The sequence below is a fragment of the Aquarana catesbeiana genome, linkage group LG05, assembly GCF_042186555.1.
Source record: "Aquarana catesbeiana isolate 2022-GZ linkage group LG05, ASM4218655v1, whole genome shotgun sequence".
Classification (NCBI taxonomy): Eukaryota; Metazoa; Chordata; class Amphibia; order Anura; family Ranidae; genus Aquarana; species Aquarana catesbeiana.
Genome location: NC_133328.1, coordinates 615597570 through 615613473, shown reverse-complemented (window position 1 = coordinate 615613473; position 15904 = coordinate 615597570). Strand labels below are relative to the sequence as shown.

At 42.8% G+C, this 15904-nt stretch overlaps 1 protein-coding gene across 2 annotated transcripts in view; it reads left to right on the top strand.

Moving 5' to 3' along the window:
* ADCY8 (adenylate cyclase 8) overlaps positions 1-15904 on the top strand; it is a 424989-nt gene that overhangs the window by 233815 nt on the left and 175270 nt on the right. For both annotated transcript variants that reach the window (XM_073632262.1, XM_073632261.1), the window contains exons 6-7: positions 4252-4410; positions 9169-9439. In XM_073632262.1, coding sequence (XP_073488363.1) covers positions 4252-4410; positions 9169-9439 — 430 coding nt within the window. The remainder of the gene's footprint in view (positions 1-4251; positions 4411-9168; positions 9440-15904) is intronic.

The following is a 15904-nucleotide window of genomic DNA, read 5'->3' as shown; positions in this document are numbered from 1 at the left end:
TTCAACTCTTCTGGGAAGGCTGTCCACAAGGTTTAGGAGTGTGTCTATGGGAATGTTGACCACTCTTACAACCCAAAAACATGTGTTAAAAGACACCCAGGCAGACCAATAGTTAGTTAGTGCACAGGGTAGTTCAAAATCAGAACCGTATCCCAATGCTGAGGCCCCCACCTAAATTGACAGGTGTGATTCCTTAAGGTCATGCAGGAACCTGAAAAAAATGGGGAGTAGAAATTACCAAGAAACCTTATAATGGAACACCATGGACTTAAAAAATCAACTTTATTGAATATGGTTAAAATAAATTGATGCAAAACACTATCACTGATGCAAACAATAAAATTGACAACGTTGTCCAACAACTCAGCGACCTGCCAGCAGCACACCTCATACACCCACCACATACAGTCCACACTGCAGTAAGTCTATAGGGATACATGGACTCTTCCACAATCAGTGGGATAAGGAGGATGAGATTATTCGAATAGTAAAGCCACTCAATCCACAGAGACCAAATCTTCCAATCAAAGGGCGTAGCAATCCACACAGAGTGCCGCTGAAGCTAAATGTTCAATTAAACCGCAATGAAGAAAATAAAGGCTGGATGGGGAGATAAGGATGGAATGGAAATGGGAGTAGCTGGCTGTACCTTGAATAGGGTCTATGGATAAACAGCAGAACCAGACACATAGGTTGATATAAGTCAGCCCCACAACAGGAGATTCAGAGCCAAATGTTGCTGGATATATATCTGGTGGGGATTCAACACACAAGTCCCATATAGCATTCAGTGGGAAGCATATAGCCGCTGTACATCAGTATGCTCACCACCTCATGTCTCACAGGAGGGTGAGTTGTTGCAAATCCTCATGTTGTGTGCAGTCCACGCTTGCCAGCACCTATTCCATAGTCCAATAGCCAAGAGAGATTGATGTCCTACAAAGCCAGCCTGCTTCCCAAAAGTTGGACAGGTTGGAAGGGTGAGTCAGGCAGGGTCACCAGAGTTGCGTGGTGACATCACGCTGACCAGTTTTGTCTGCCTATTCGCGAACCCTCCAGCGAACCCTCCAGCGAACTCATCGTTTAGGTGATATTTGTACTGTCCTGGCATTTTAGGGCCTTAAAGAGGAGTTCCACCCAAAAATGGAACTTCAGCTTTAAGTGATGGTGACCCCCTGACATGCCACATTTGGCATGTCATTTTTTTTGGGGGGGGGGGGAGCGGATATCCTCTTTTTAGAGGCATCCAGCTCCAACTTCCTCCCAGGGCTCTGCGGAACCAGATGCAAGTTCACTTCTTTCCCCTCCCTCCCTGCAATCTTTTGGGACACGTCACAGGTCCCAGTAGATTGCTCTGCCGTTCACAGCGCGGCTCGCGCCTGCAGTAAGAATGCCGGCGACGTTGAGAGGATGGGGAGAAGAGCGAGGCTCCGTACGCCCATTTTGCTGGACCGTGGAACAGGTGAGTGTCCGATTATTAAAAATCAGCTGCTGCACCTTTTGTAGCTGCTGACTTTTAATTTTTTTTTTTTTGGCGGAACTCCGCTTTAAGAAACGATAGGCTGTCAGTACATCGGGATTGAACCATTTTCCTTTGTGTACAGTGTTGCATGACCACGCAATTTCCAGTTAAATTAGCTCAGTGCTGAATTCCAATAAATGGCTTGGTCATAAATGGGGTAAAACCTTCCGGAGCTCAAGTGGTTAACAGACCAAGCTGTTCAGCAAAAGTGTCATTTACAGGGGTTCTGACAAGCTCAAGCCATATAACACTCCCGTGGGTGCTTGCAATTGTCATTTTTTTATTCATATGGTTTAAACATTATTCAAAAAAAATTCTGTTGCTGTAACTAAATAAAAAGTGTTAGCACCTTTACTGTTATCCTGTTACAGAAGTAGAACATTAACGGATCTCCTGGCAGAATCAACAGGTAATAGAGCTATGTTTGGGCTCCTTTACATAAGCATGAAGAGTAATTCACAGTGGAAATAGCTTTTTGGGGGGCCTTGACAGTTTTAACCGATAAAAGCCTGAATCATTGTTGCCCACTGATTACTGGGTGATCGATGTACATTGCAGGAATTTTAACAAACTTTGTGGCAGATTCCTACCTTTTGTTATTCTGAAGAAATAGCTGTTTGTTTGGCTGTGTCCATGTGGAATGCCAATCTAATGGGATCTAATGATCAATTCATTGGTTCTAATTAGGAAAGTCACGGGGTCTGCATTCCTTTAAACGGGATTTCTCTTTGGGAAAATCTCACTAAAAATGCAATTTTTGTTGCAGGGGATGCCAAAAATCTGACTTGTATCTTAGTATAGACTTCTGGGAAAATCAGTGAGCCAATCATACAAGCAGGGAATTACATTTCTGGGGGGGGGGGGTTCCTGTACACCAACTGTGTACAGAACACCTCCAGACAGCCATATTGCATTTTACAGAAAATTACAGAGCTGCAGATTGAAAAGGAAAGGTCATTTTTAATAACATTTCATTACAATATCTCTTGTGTAACCGTTGCATATGTTATATTCATTTTTATTTTATTTGCAATTTTTTTTCCCCACGAAAGTGGAGCAGTTGGGGGGCCATAACAGCCTGGAAAAGTCAATAACATAAACTGTAGGTGATTTGTGAGATAAAAATTATTGATTATAAAATGAGCAAATTACAGATGCTAAAGTAAACAGGTTAGCATAAAACTTGAAAAGTAGGCAACATGAGAAAAGCCTCAATAAACTTGTGAAATCTATCTCCAAAATTTTCAAGCTTTATTTGCTGGAATTTGATAAAAATTTGTAGCTATATTAACTTGAGCGACAAAATAAGATTATAAAAAACCTTTTAACCAGCGCACCCTGGACCAAAAATTAAATAAATAGTGCAATTACAAATACAAAAGAGAAGCCCTTAGTGAGACCAGAAGGTCTAATACATAAAAATAAAAAATAATGTCCTAAAGACGTCAGACGTTGCTGACGAAACGCGTCAGTTCGGTTAGTGCGTGACACGTCACTTCCGCCATCTCTCTGGAATGCAGGTGGAATGCGATCGGCATGCCTGCTTGTTTTTAAGGGCATTTCAAGATTTACTGAACTGTAAGTGTATATTTTATTGCGGAAAATTAAAAAGTTAAAAGCTACACTATGAGGAGCTCTCTCTTTTCTCCTTGACATATATGATTTGTAAACCTTTGTTGGCAGTTATATTGTCTTGGGCTGTTTTCCATTGGAGAATATATTCTTTGCTACCTATGCTCTATATGACTACCTGTAATGGGTGTCATGTCTGTCCGGTGAGTAGGATGTTTGACTAGTATCTGGTAGAAGAAGGCACCATAAAAAATGTTTTAGATTTATCAAGAAGCAATCTAACTCACTATTGGAGACATCTGGTGGTGGTTTATGGATTACATCGTTATTCAGTACACAACTACGTACATTGCATATGTTTGTTTATAGTTAGGAGCGCGGTATGGAAAATGTATTATAATATTAACTTGAGCATCTTTATGGGTAAGATATATAAAATAGTAGCTCATCCACAAAGACTGAAACCCTTCTGCCTATCTTGACCCCCTTTAAAAAGTAAAGATGAGCTGATGGTACAGATGAAGGGCTTTGTTGATAGAATGAAAATAAACAGTACAGGAACAACCCCTTCTTGTCCCATTCTTAATTGAGAACGGGTTGGACAAGAGTTCGTTAATTTTACCCCTGGCAGTGAGATCAAATGTGTAGAAAGGCCTAATTTTTTTCTATGGTAGTGAGGGGATTTATTACTAAAACTAGAGAGTGTGAAATCTGGTGCAGCTGTGCATGGTAGCCAATCAGCTTCTAACTTCATCTTGTTCAATTAAACTTTGCAAAAAAACCTGGAAGCTGATCGGTTTCTATGCAGAGCTGCACCAGATTTTGCACTCACCAGTTTTAGTAAATCAACCCCAAGTCTGAAGCCAAGTCCATGGAAAGGAGAAGACCCTTAATGCACCACTGCTTCCTAAAGTAGACAATATTTAGGGCGTTGAAGGTATTATCCCTCACTATTTTACCTGAAATGAACCCAACCTGATCAAGGCCCACAGGAGATGGTAGAAATGTAAGCAATTTGTTTGCCAAGATTTCGTCAAAAAAATCTTAGGATCTACATTTGTTGAGCTTATTTATGAAGAAGTGAAACTGATAAAATGAACAAGAGCGAGATACTGTATAAAGACCTTCTACGGTAATGTTTACCTTTTAACATGCAGGTATGTGAGATCAAGGACCAAACATGACATTGACATGAGGATTGGAATACATTCTGGCTCAGTGCTGTGCGGAGTGCTGGGACTTAGGAAGTGGCAGTTTGACGTGTGGTCATGGGATGTGGATATCGCCAACAAACTGGAGTCAGGAGGAATCCCAGGGTAAGATATGCATTTTTTTAGGATAACTAATCAGGCAATGCCTCAACACTTCTTGTTAGTGTCAATTCTTGCCCACTCCCTCCCATGCCCCATATGTTCCTTCTGGCCTATATCGATAATTGGTTGTATGTCTGGCCAATAGAAATGTGTGGGAGAATTGAGTGGACAGGCAAGCTTCATTATTACCAGGCAGTGCTGAAGTGTTGCCCAATCACAGCCGGTGGCATTCATGCACTGTGGGGGCAGACTTAAATTAACATGATGTAACAGATGGTAATGGGATATGGATATCTCCAATTAGCTGAAGTCAGAAGAAATCCCAGGGTAATATATGCATTTTAAAGGAACTGATTGGGTAAAGCTTTGGCAGTGTGGTAGTGCTGAAGCTTGCCTGTTCCCTTTCAACCTAACTATACATTCCTGTTGGTCCATCACTATAATGTGCTGTCACAGCAGCCAATAGGAAGGAGGCAGTAAGGGACAGTTACATTTTGACACTACCAGAAAGTGTGAAGTTTGTCCAATCAGAATGGCCCGGCATGCAGGGGGTGTGGGGACACTGAAAGAGGCTAGAGGTGTACCGCTAACACTTTTTTTTACCGCTTTTTCCTTATTTTGTAGTTAGAGTGACTGGGTCACTTTTAAAAATTGAGATGCCAATTACAAATTCCCATTTCTGACTGGCTTCCTTTAGGTCAAAAAATGAGAAAAGGAAGGATTCCCCAAAAATGGGATTTTAAAGGCACTACTATAGAGTATATACTATATACTTTACTAACTATACTTTTTTACTAACTATTTTGCATTCTGTAACCCCTCAGATGTAATTTCCTCTTTATGAACCCTGATGAAGGAAAGAATTTCTGAAACGTGTCGGTTCAGAGAGATTTACTTACCTTCATTGATGTTTTTATTGTATCCAAATTGATGTCTATTTGTATCAGTACCATTTGTTATTGTCTTTTGCTATGATATTGTCTTTGTAAATAAAATTATATATTTTTCCATACGGTGGTAGTGCCTTTAAAATCCCATTTTTGGGGAATCCTTCATTTTCTCTTTTTTTGACTTATTGGGATGTGGCACACCCACAGATAGTATTCCCTGTCAGATCCTCTTTTCTATTTTCGACTTCCTTTACGTTGTACAACTGACAATTTACACTTTACATATTGTACATGCTCATCGGTCCCTGCCCTCAAGGAGCTCACAATCTAAGGTTCCTATCTCACATGCATGCATTGTTTATGGGATGTTGGAGGAAACAGGAGTATCTGGAGGAAACCCATGCAAGCATAGGGAAAACATGCAAAGTCCATGCAGGTATTGTCCTAGTTGGGATTCAACATGAGGACCCCAGTGCAAACCACTAAACCACTGTGCAGCCCAACACATAACAGTGAATGCTATTAGTAGTAATAATTAAAGCTGAATTCCAGGTATGGCATCTTTTACATTGTTCAGCTTGGACCAATGTAAGTATGTATGTGTCATACCTGTGGGATCTCCGTGGTAGCTGGAACTCACTCTAGATTGCTGCTAGCTTTTGGGTCTTGTGCCAAGCAGTTGCACTGCTGATTACTGAACACAGGAGGTCGCCCGCTTGGCACATGCGCCATTCAGAGAACATTTTCTCACTGAATACAAAGTGCTCTTTGATTGGACAATCTCTCTGCGTTATAATTCAAAAAAATGAAAAATGCTCCCTCAATGGGGCTCATGCCTAGTGACTGAGTCACAATGCAGCAGGGCAGCTGCTCGGTAAGGGACCATGAAGCTAGTGGAAATCACTGTAGTAGTGAGGCCTGATATAGTGATTTCCAGCTTCTAAAGCCTTTCTCAACCTCTTCAACACAAAGGAACCTTTAAAATAACTTTCCAGGCTCAGGGAATCCTTGCTAAAATGTACTATATCTACTGTACAACTCATGATACATACAGTATCTGACAAAAATGAGTACAGCCCTCACATTTTTGTAAATATTATATCTTTTTATGTGACAACACTTAAGAAATGACACTTTGCTAAAATGTACAGTACTGAGTGTACAGCTTGTATAACAGTGTAAATTTGCTGTCCCCTCAAAATAACTCAACACAGCCATTAATGTCTAAACCGCTGGCAACAAAAGTGAGTACAGCCCTAAGTGAAAATGTCCAAATTGGGCCCAATTATTGACTCATTAGTGTTACAAGGTCTTGGGTGTGAATATGAAGCAGGTGTGTTAAATTTGGTATTATCGCTCTCACTTTCTCATACTAGTCACTGGAAGTTCAACATGGCACCTCATGGCAAAGATCTCTCTGAGGATCTAAAAAAAAGAATTGTTGCTCTACATAAAGATGGTCTAGGCTATAAGAAGATTGCCAAGACCCTGAAACTGAGCTGCAGCATGGTGGCCAAGACCATACAGCAGTTTAACAGGACAGGTTCCACTCAGAACAGGCCTCGTCATGGTCGACCAAAAATGTTGATTGCATGTGCTCAGCGTCATATCCAGAGGTTGTCTTTGGGAAATAGACGTATACGTGCTGCCAGCATTGCTGCAGAGGTTGAAGGGGTGGGGGGGGGGGGGGGTCAGCCTGTTAGTGCTCAGACCATACACCACACACTGCATAAAATTGGTCTGCATGGCTGTCATCCCAGAAGGAAGCCTCTTCTAAAGATGATGCACAGGAAAGCATGCAAACGGTTTTCTAAAGACAAGCAGACTAAGGACATGGATTACTGGAACCATGTCCTGTGGTCTGATGAGACCAAGATAAACGTATTTGGTTCAGATGGTGTCAAGCGTGTGTGGCGGCAACCAGAGGAGTACAAAGACAAATGTGTCTTGCTGACAGTCAAGCATGGTGATGGGAGTGTCATGGTATGGGGCTGCATGAGTGCTGCCGGCACTGGGGAGCTACAGTTCATTTAGGGAACCATGAGTGCCAACATGTACTGTGACATACTGAAGCAGAGCATGATCCCCTCCCTTTGGAGACTGAGCCCCAGGGTACTATTGCAACATGATAACAACCCCAAATACACCTCCAAGACGATCACTGCCTTGCTAAAGAAGCTGAGGGTAAAGGTGATGGACTGGCCAAGCATGTCTCCAGACCTAAACCCTGTTGAGCATCTGTGGGGCATCCTCAAATGGAAGTTGGAGGAGCGCAAGGTCTCTGATATCCACCAGCTCTGTGATGTCATCATGAAGGAGTGGAAGAGGACTCCAGTGGCAACCTGTAAAGCTCTGGTTAACTCCCCAAGAGTTGGGTTATGCCCAAGAGGGTTAAGGCAGTGCTGGAAAATAATGGTGGCCACACAAAATATTGACACTTTGGGCCCAATTGGGACATTTTCACTTAGGGGTGTACTTACTTTTGTTGCCAGTGGTTTAGATATTAATGGCTGTGTGTTGAGTTATTTTGAGGGGACAGCAAATTTCCCTGTCATACAAGCTGTACACTCACTACTTTACATTGTACCAAAATGTGTCATTTCTTTAGTGTTGTCACATAAAATGATATAATAAAATATTTACAAAAAATGTGAGGGGTGTATTCACTTTTGTGAGATACTGTCATGCCCCGTACACACGGTCGGATTTTCCGACGGAAAATGTGTGATAGGACCTTGTTGTCGGAAATTCCGACTGTGTGTGGGCTCCATCACACATTTTCCATCGGAATTTCCGACACACAAAGTTTGAGAGCTTGCTATAAAATTTTCCGACAACAAAATCCGTTGTCGGAAATTTTGATCGTGTGTACACAAATCCGATGCACAAAATGCCACGCATGCTCAGAATTAAGAGAGGAAAGCTATTGGCTACTGCCCTGTTTATAGTCCTGACGTACGTGTTTTACGTCACCGCGTTCAGAACGATCGGATTTTCCGACAACTTTGTGCGACCATGTGTATGCAAAACAAGTTTGAGCCAACATCCATCGGAAAAAATCCATGGATTTTGTTGTCGGAATGTCTGATCAATGAACGGGGCATAAGTGTGATGCTCAGTGGGAAGAATGCTCCTTATACTTGTGGTCACCAGAAGAAGTACCCCCTTACAGATAGCTAAAAAAGATCAATTATGTCAGTGGGAACTTATCTGAGAGGCAGAAACTGCTCATTGCTCAAGGAACCCCTAGCAACCTCTAGAGGAACCCTAGCGTTCCAATCGAACCCTGGTTGGGAAACCCTATTCTAGAGGGATCCTGCAGGTATGGCACATACATACTTACATTGGCCCAAACTGGTCCAATGTAACTATGTAAAAATTACCATGCCTAGAATTCATGGTACATTTGTATGATGGTCTGTGGGAAGAATGCTCCCTACACTTGTGGTCATCAGGACGGATTACCCCCTCCAGATAGCTAAAAAAAACAGTGGTGTCAGTGGGAACATATCTGAGAGGCAGAAACTGCTCATTGATCAAGGAACCCCTTGCAACCTCTGGAGGAACCCTAGGGTCCCATGGAACCCTGGTTGAAAAACCCTGTTCTTGGATCCCACAGGTATGGCACATACATACTTACATTGGTCCAAGCTGCACCAATGTAACTATGTAAAAATTGCCATACCTAGAATTCAGCTTTAAGTAATCTTTTTCTACTTGGTTTGCAAAATGTTATATTTTGGTTTCATATATGACAATACAAATTCCCCAATTGTTAAACACTGCAAAATAACAGAAGACTTGCGGAAATTGACATTCGGTGCAGTCATACATGCTTTGGTGTCTGAAATGCATTTCCTTTGTTTTAAAGGAGAATTCACATATCAAAAGCTTCTCTTGATTGCCTTAATGGAGATTACAATGTTGAAGAAGGCCACGGCAAAGAAAGGAACGAGTTTTTACGGAAACATAATATTGAAACCTACTTGATCAAACAACCAGAGGAGAACTTGTTAACCCTGCCGGAAGACATCGTGAAAGAGTCGGTGAGCCCGACGGATCGGAGGAACAGCGGGGCCACGTTCACAGAGGGGTCCTGGAGCCCGGAACTCCCTTTTGATAACATTGTCGGCAAACAGAATGTAAGTTCAACTTTTCTGTAATGTCAACCGGCATAAGTCATGCTTGAGTGAAGCTCTGTAATGGGAGCCTCAGAGGAACTGGATCCATCTTTAACCTTTTCTCTAACACGAAACGTCAAATCATTATGTAAACCCTCCCGAGGACAGAATTAACCTACAGAATTTAGCAACAGAAATGCCAGACGTAGCTAACATACCAAAATGGAATGCCCGCCAATTTGAACGATCAATTGTATATATTTTTATAGTGTAACCCCCACCTTTATGAGAATATGTACAATTCTGATGCAGGACAATGACTTATTTCATTGTTTAAAGGGTATTATTTACCTTTTTTTGCTCTGCTCAGCCTATACAGAGGTGTTTTCTGTCCTCGGTGTGAAATGTTCACATTTTACTTGTTGCCGTTGGGTCTTTCTACAGTTATCCATGGGAGACTGTGGAATGTTCATGCAGTAACAACATTCTGTAGCCTCAAAAATAACATTTAGATGCTACCTACTGTGCAAAATGGATCCTTCAAGAGCATATGCAAGCTTAAAGTGTATATAAAGCCAAAACTTTAGCATAGGGAAGGGTTAATAGCCCTGTCCAGGTTTTTTCTCCATCTGTGTCCCCACTGGGGAGATTCACCTGCTCAAATTATTCCAGTGGCTATTGCCCCTGGGGCTGAAATTAAAGTATATCTGAAGATCATGATATGAAACCCAAACACTTTTTAGAAATGTCAAATAATAAAGAATTACTGTAAAAAAAATGTAAAGAAGGCACCTTTTTTAATTCAGCAGTCACGTGACCAAGGCCATTCTACCCATCATCTTACTGGGTCTGGGGGGTGAGGCTGTATTGGTAGAGGGCGGGCAGTGGCATAACATAAGGGATTCAAGAGGAATTTATTATCATTCTACATTAAAAATCATAAAATGAATCATAGATGTATCCACAGCACATAAAAACACCCCATGTTTCACATAAAACATCCACACAGTTAATAGAGTAGACACCCCTAAATCTAGTTTATCTTAAAACTCCTCCAAAATTCAAGAGCTGTAAGAACTGGAGGAAGAAGCTATTTTTTAGCCTTGGGGTGCTGGAGTCAATGCTCCTTAAGGCCCCATTCAGACATTGGGTTGCGGAAAGGAGTGTTTCCCTCTGCGATTCGCTTCAACGGGCTGCCCTAGGCTCGTTTGTCGCCAAAAAGAAGCTCCTGCTCCTTCTCAGGTGACAAGCTTAGCAAAATTTTTAAACTCATGTTTTGGCGTGGAATTCTGCCATGCAACAATCGCAGCAGAATCGCACCACATTTGAAGTACCATTAGGAATAATAGCACCCAAACGCTCATCACGCGTTTTGCTGCAATTTGGAATCGCCAGGAGAATCCTGGCGATTCCACCTGCAATTCCAAATCACCTAATGTGAATGGGGCCTAACTGCCTACCAGTAGGCAGCAGTCCAAACAAAGCATTACCAAGGTGATAACCATCCTTTATGGTACTGTGGGCTCTCTAGAGACATCTACTTCTCCCCTATTCCTCAGTACTAGAAAGATCCACCCCCGTAATCATTTTTGTTTTTTTATCACCCTCTGTAAGGCATTTTTTTCATGGACTATGCACAACCATTGCAACAAAGAGATGTAATAAGTCAACACTCTCTTAATAGCAACCTTGTAGAAGCTGAGGAGGCCGCTTTGAAAACCTGCCCTTTCGTCAGGTTTCTTGGTAAATGCAATCTCTGATTAGCTCTGCCCCCCCCCCCCCCCCCAGGTAAAATACATGCCCTGTCCATGAGAAGTCTTTCATAAGAGTTGTTCCTGGGAAATTGGAACTCCAGTACCCTCTCTACCTCCATTCCACCAATCACAACATAACCAGTTCCCCTAGTTCTCCTAAAATCTATTTTTATTTCCTTAGTTTTAGCCTCATTTGAAGTGATTCCAAAGGTTATATGTTTTTTACCTTAACACATTCCTTGCATCAAGGTGTAAAACGTTTTGCCATTTTCTGTGCCCCCCCCCCAAATACTTGCCTGAGTTCTGTATCATTCCAGCACTGTGCCTGTCTGCCCCAGTCTTCTCTCCTCTCCCTCCGCTCTCACAGGCTTGGCTGAGAACAGCAGGAGGCATTGGCTCCTGCTGCTCTCAGTCAAATCCTGTGAGCAGAGAGCGAGGGGCAGAGCCGAGCCATGCTGTGTGTGTTTATGGACGCACAGAGCCCGGCTCACGGTTGAGCCCGATTAAAAGAGGAGGAGCCAAGATCACCAGTGGGGGACCTGGGAAGAGTAGTTTTGGGGCTCCTCTGTGCAATATTATTGCACAGAATAGGTGAGCATAACTAAATTATTCTCCTTCCACCAGTCCACTAGGCCCTCTATTTCCTTCCAATATACAGATTTTAGCCATACCTTATTCTACCAACAACCATTGTGTCAGCAAGGAAAAATGCTCCCCGTCTTGCACCTTCGCGTTTCACAGGGCTATCCCTGTGCAACTGGTGTATTGACAGTAAGGCTGCAGATTGGAGCTGCTGTCAATCAAGCAGATAGGAAGCTAGGAAGGGGGACATCAGGCAAACTGACCATTGATTTACATGCACAGCATCCCGTAGCTTGGATTAGATGTTGAGGGACAAAGATTGACCATACCAGCCCAGATCTACTTCCATGTTTGGTCAAAATGCTAAAGGAAGGCAAGAGGAGTAAATGTTACTGAAAAAAGGCAGATGCACAAGATTTATTATTTATAAAGGTATGGATTAATGATATATCAGTAATAAGGCTTACATACAGTTCAATAGGTGCTTCAAAATTTTGAGTGGTCACCAAAACAAGAATAGAGAGGAAATCTTCCAATTTGGACACTTGCTTTTAGTGACAAGTAATTCTCCCCAATGAGACAGATGGGTAGTAATCTTTTGCTTTGCCTTACACTAGCCAGAGCCCCCATCTCCCAAAGCACCCCCCCCCCCATTTTGAGGGCATGTGGCCTGGTATGGTTCAGGAGGGGGGTGGCGCTCGCTTGTCCCCTCCCTTTCCTGACCTGCGTGCTCAAATAAGGGTCTGGTATTTTAGGGGGGACCCCACGTAATATATATTTTTTTTAATTAAGACATGGGGTTCCTCTCAAAGTCCATATCAGACCCGATTTTATTATTGCCGGCAATTATTTTTTTATGTTTTTGACAGGTACCTGTCCTGGTACTCCTCTCCTCCTTCCACCGCCACCGGGCAATTCAGAAAGCGCAGCACGCTTCGCGCATGTGCAGTAGGGAACAGGCTGTGAAGCCGCAAAGCTTCACAGCTGATTCCCTTACAGGCAATGGCGGCGGCAGCACCCGAGAGCTGATAGAAACATGGCCTGGGGTACCGACATCGCTGGATTCCAGGACAGGTAAGTGTCCTAATATTAATAGTCAGCAATCTACAGTATGTGTAGCTGCTGACTTAAATTTTTTTTGCTGGGGGAGGCCGGAAAAAAAATGCTTTAAAGAACATAACTCAGTAATTTTAAATATTTTTAACCAACTGCAGAACTAAAACACAGACAGCTAGGGGTACCTGCACACACTTTTAGATACTCCCTTGAGCACCCCAACTGCTCTGAATTTAGTATGCTAATTTTAGCAAACTGTGCCACTTAAAGTAGAACTAAAGGCAAAACTTTTTTTTTTTTTTTTTGCATGTAGGAGTAAGGGAGGGTTATAACCCCTGTCATTTTGTTGCCATATGTGTCTCATTGGGGAGGTTTTCCTTCACTTCCTGTCCAATAGCTGAAACAGAAAGCGAAAGGGGATCCCTGCAAATTAAGGGAGTCCATTGGGGCCCCCAGGTCACCAAAACGAATGTCCCCATTGGAAGATTTCCCCTCTATTACTGTTCTATGGACAACCTGGGACAACATTGGGATTTTGCCATTAGTTATACGTTAATTTTAATAGGATAACAAAAAAGGTCCCAGTACAGCTGAGATACAGGTATTTTATGGAATGCAAAACACCATCCGGAGCATACAGTACCCATCCGAAACACGCACTGCAGTGGCTACTGACTGCCTGATTTGCATCCCAGATAGCAAGAAATTGAGCTGCAAGTTTGAAAATGACTTGCTAAGTTATTGCTAGACTTGCCAGGCTTCACAAGGTTGTTGCACAATTGCAGCAAGTCCACATTGCATGACTCCAGATCAACTTTCTTTGCAAGCATTCTGCAAGTCTGCTGCAAGTTCTGGTTCGTTATGTTGTGCAATAGTCATCCCACCACAGGGGGCACTGTGGCTGAATTTTCATGCTGTAGACTTGCAGAGCTCTTGCTGTAGACTCACCACTGCAACTTTGTTCATGCTAGAGACTTGGGACGCAAATTTGCTACAAATTGGAAAAGTGTCAACTAGAACTTGTGCTTCAAGTGCTCTGCAAGTGTACAACTTGTCAGTGAAAATGTGCAGCAATTTAACAGACTTACAATTCAACTCTGTCATAAATTGCTATCTGGGATCTCTCCATTAAGCTTTGGCATGGAGGCTGGTGTGAATGAGCTCTTACTCTATATTGTCAAATGTATTGGGACAACTGCCTTTACACGCACCTGAACTATAATGAAATCCAAGTCCTAGTGTAGGTCAGGTCAGGCCAGTCAAGTTCCTCCACCCCAAACTCGTTCATTCATGTCTTTATGGACCTTGCCTTGTGCACTGGTCCAAATCATTTGGTGGAGGGGGGGGGATTATGGTGTGGGTTTTTTTTTCAGGGTTTGGGCTTGGCCCCTTAGTTCCAGTGAAGGGAACTCTTAAAGCGTCAGCATACCAAGACTTGTTGAACAATTTCATGCTCCTAACTTTGTGGGAACAGTTTGGGAATGGCCCCTTCCCGTTCCAACACGACATGTTGAACATCTTTGGGATTAATTAGAGCAAGGACTGCGAGCCAGGCCTTCTCGTCCAACAATAGTGCCTGACCTCACAAATGCGCTTCTGAAAGAATGGTCAAACATTCCCATAGACACACTCCTAAACCTTGTGGACAGTCTTTCCAGAAGAGTTGAAGCTGTTATAGCTGCAAAGGGTGGGCCAACTCAATATTAAAACCCTAAGGACTAAGACTGGGATGCCATTAAAGTTCATGAGCATGTAAAGGCAGGCATCCCAGTACTTTTGACAATATGTAGTGTATATTTACTAAGCTTATTGTTGGAGTACATAAAATGCATCAGGGAGAACGAAACCAAATGGCAAAAGGGGAATCCTAAACATATAACAAGGAAGTAGAAAATGGAGCCAAGCACCTTCCACCCATGACTGAAATGATCATTACGGGAAGACTTGGTATAAATAAGTAATGTACTCTCTTCTTTAAAATCTTTAACAAAGATGTAACTGCACATCACAGAAACCGGCAGTTGGGCCGGGGGCTCATGTCAAATTTTCAGCTCTAAAATTTTAAGTGGGACTTGACACCATGCCTACTTCTCCTGGGATTGGATTGCTAATGTTCTTTTCTGGCGCTGGAAAACAAGCATATGTTCAAGCAGCCTTGAATTTTGATGGGACGTCTAGGATAAGTGCACCCTATTGCCTTCCTCCTCCCTCTGCCTTCTTCATCAATTTTTTAATCCTAATTTTGGATGCAGACATTGGGGTGGTTTTACTAAATGCAAATAAACTGTACACTCTTTTTCGATTACAAGTACATGTTGTAAAGCTCTGCTGGTTTCCATCAGCCAATCATGTGCAAGCAACATTGTTTTTTATTTTTTATTTCCTTGTACCTGATTGGGCGTTCTTTACAAAGTAAAGCTTTACCACATTTACCTTTACACCTCCCAATGCAGGGAGTTGAAGAGACAGCCTCCACCATGCAGGGATAAGGAGATACAGCCTCCCCTATGCAGGAAGGAGAAGCAGTCTCCTCCATGCAGGGAGAAGGAAAGAACACCTCTTACCGACAAAGAGAAGGATGCAGGGAGTTGGAGAAATAGAGAAATTCTTCCCTATGCAGCGAGAAGAAGAAAATGCCTACCCCATGCAAGGAGAAGGGGTGAAAACCTCCCCCCTGCAAGCTGATGGAGAGAATGTCTTCCCCATGCAGGGAGATGGTGAGACAGCCTCCCCCATGCAGGAAAAAGGAGAGAACGTCTCCTTCATACAGAGAGAACGAAAGAAAGCCTCCCTTATGAAGGGGAAAGGAGAGAAAGCCTCCCCCATGCAGGAAAAAGGAGATAAAGCCTCCCCCATGCAGGGAAAAGGATAGAGCGCCTCCCCAATGCAGGGAAAAGAAGAGAAATCCTCCCTAGTGCAGGGAAAAGAAGAGAAAGCCTCACTAGTGCAGGGAAAAGAAGAGAAAGCCTCCCTAGTGCAGGGAAAAGAAGAGAAAGCCTCCCTAGTGCAGGGAAAAGAAGAGAAAGCCTCCCCAGTGCAGGGAAAAGAAGAGAAAGCCTCCCCAGTGCAGGGAAAAGAAGAGAAAGCCTCCCTA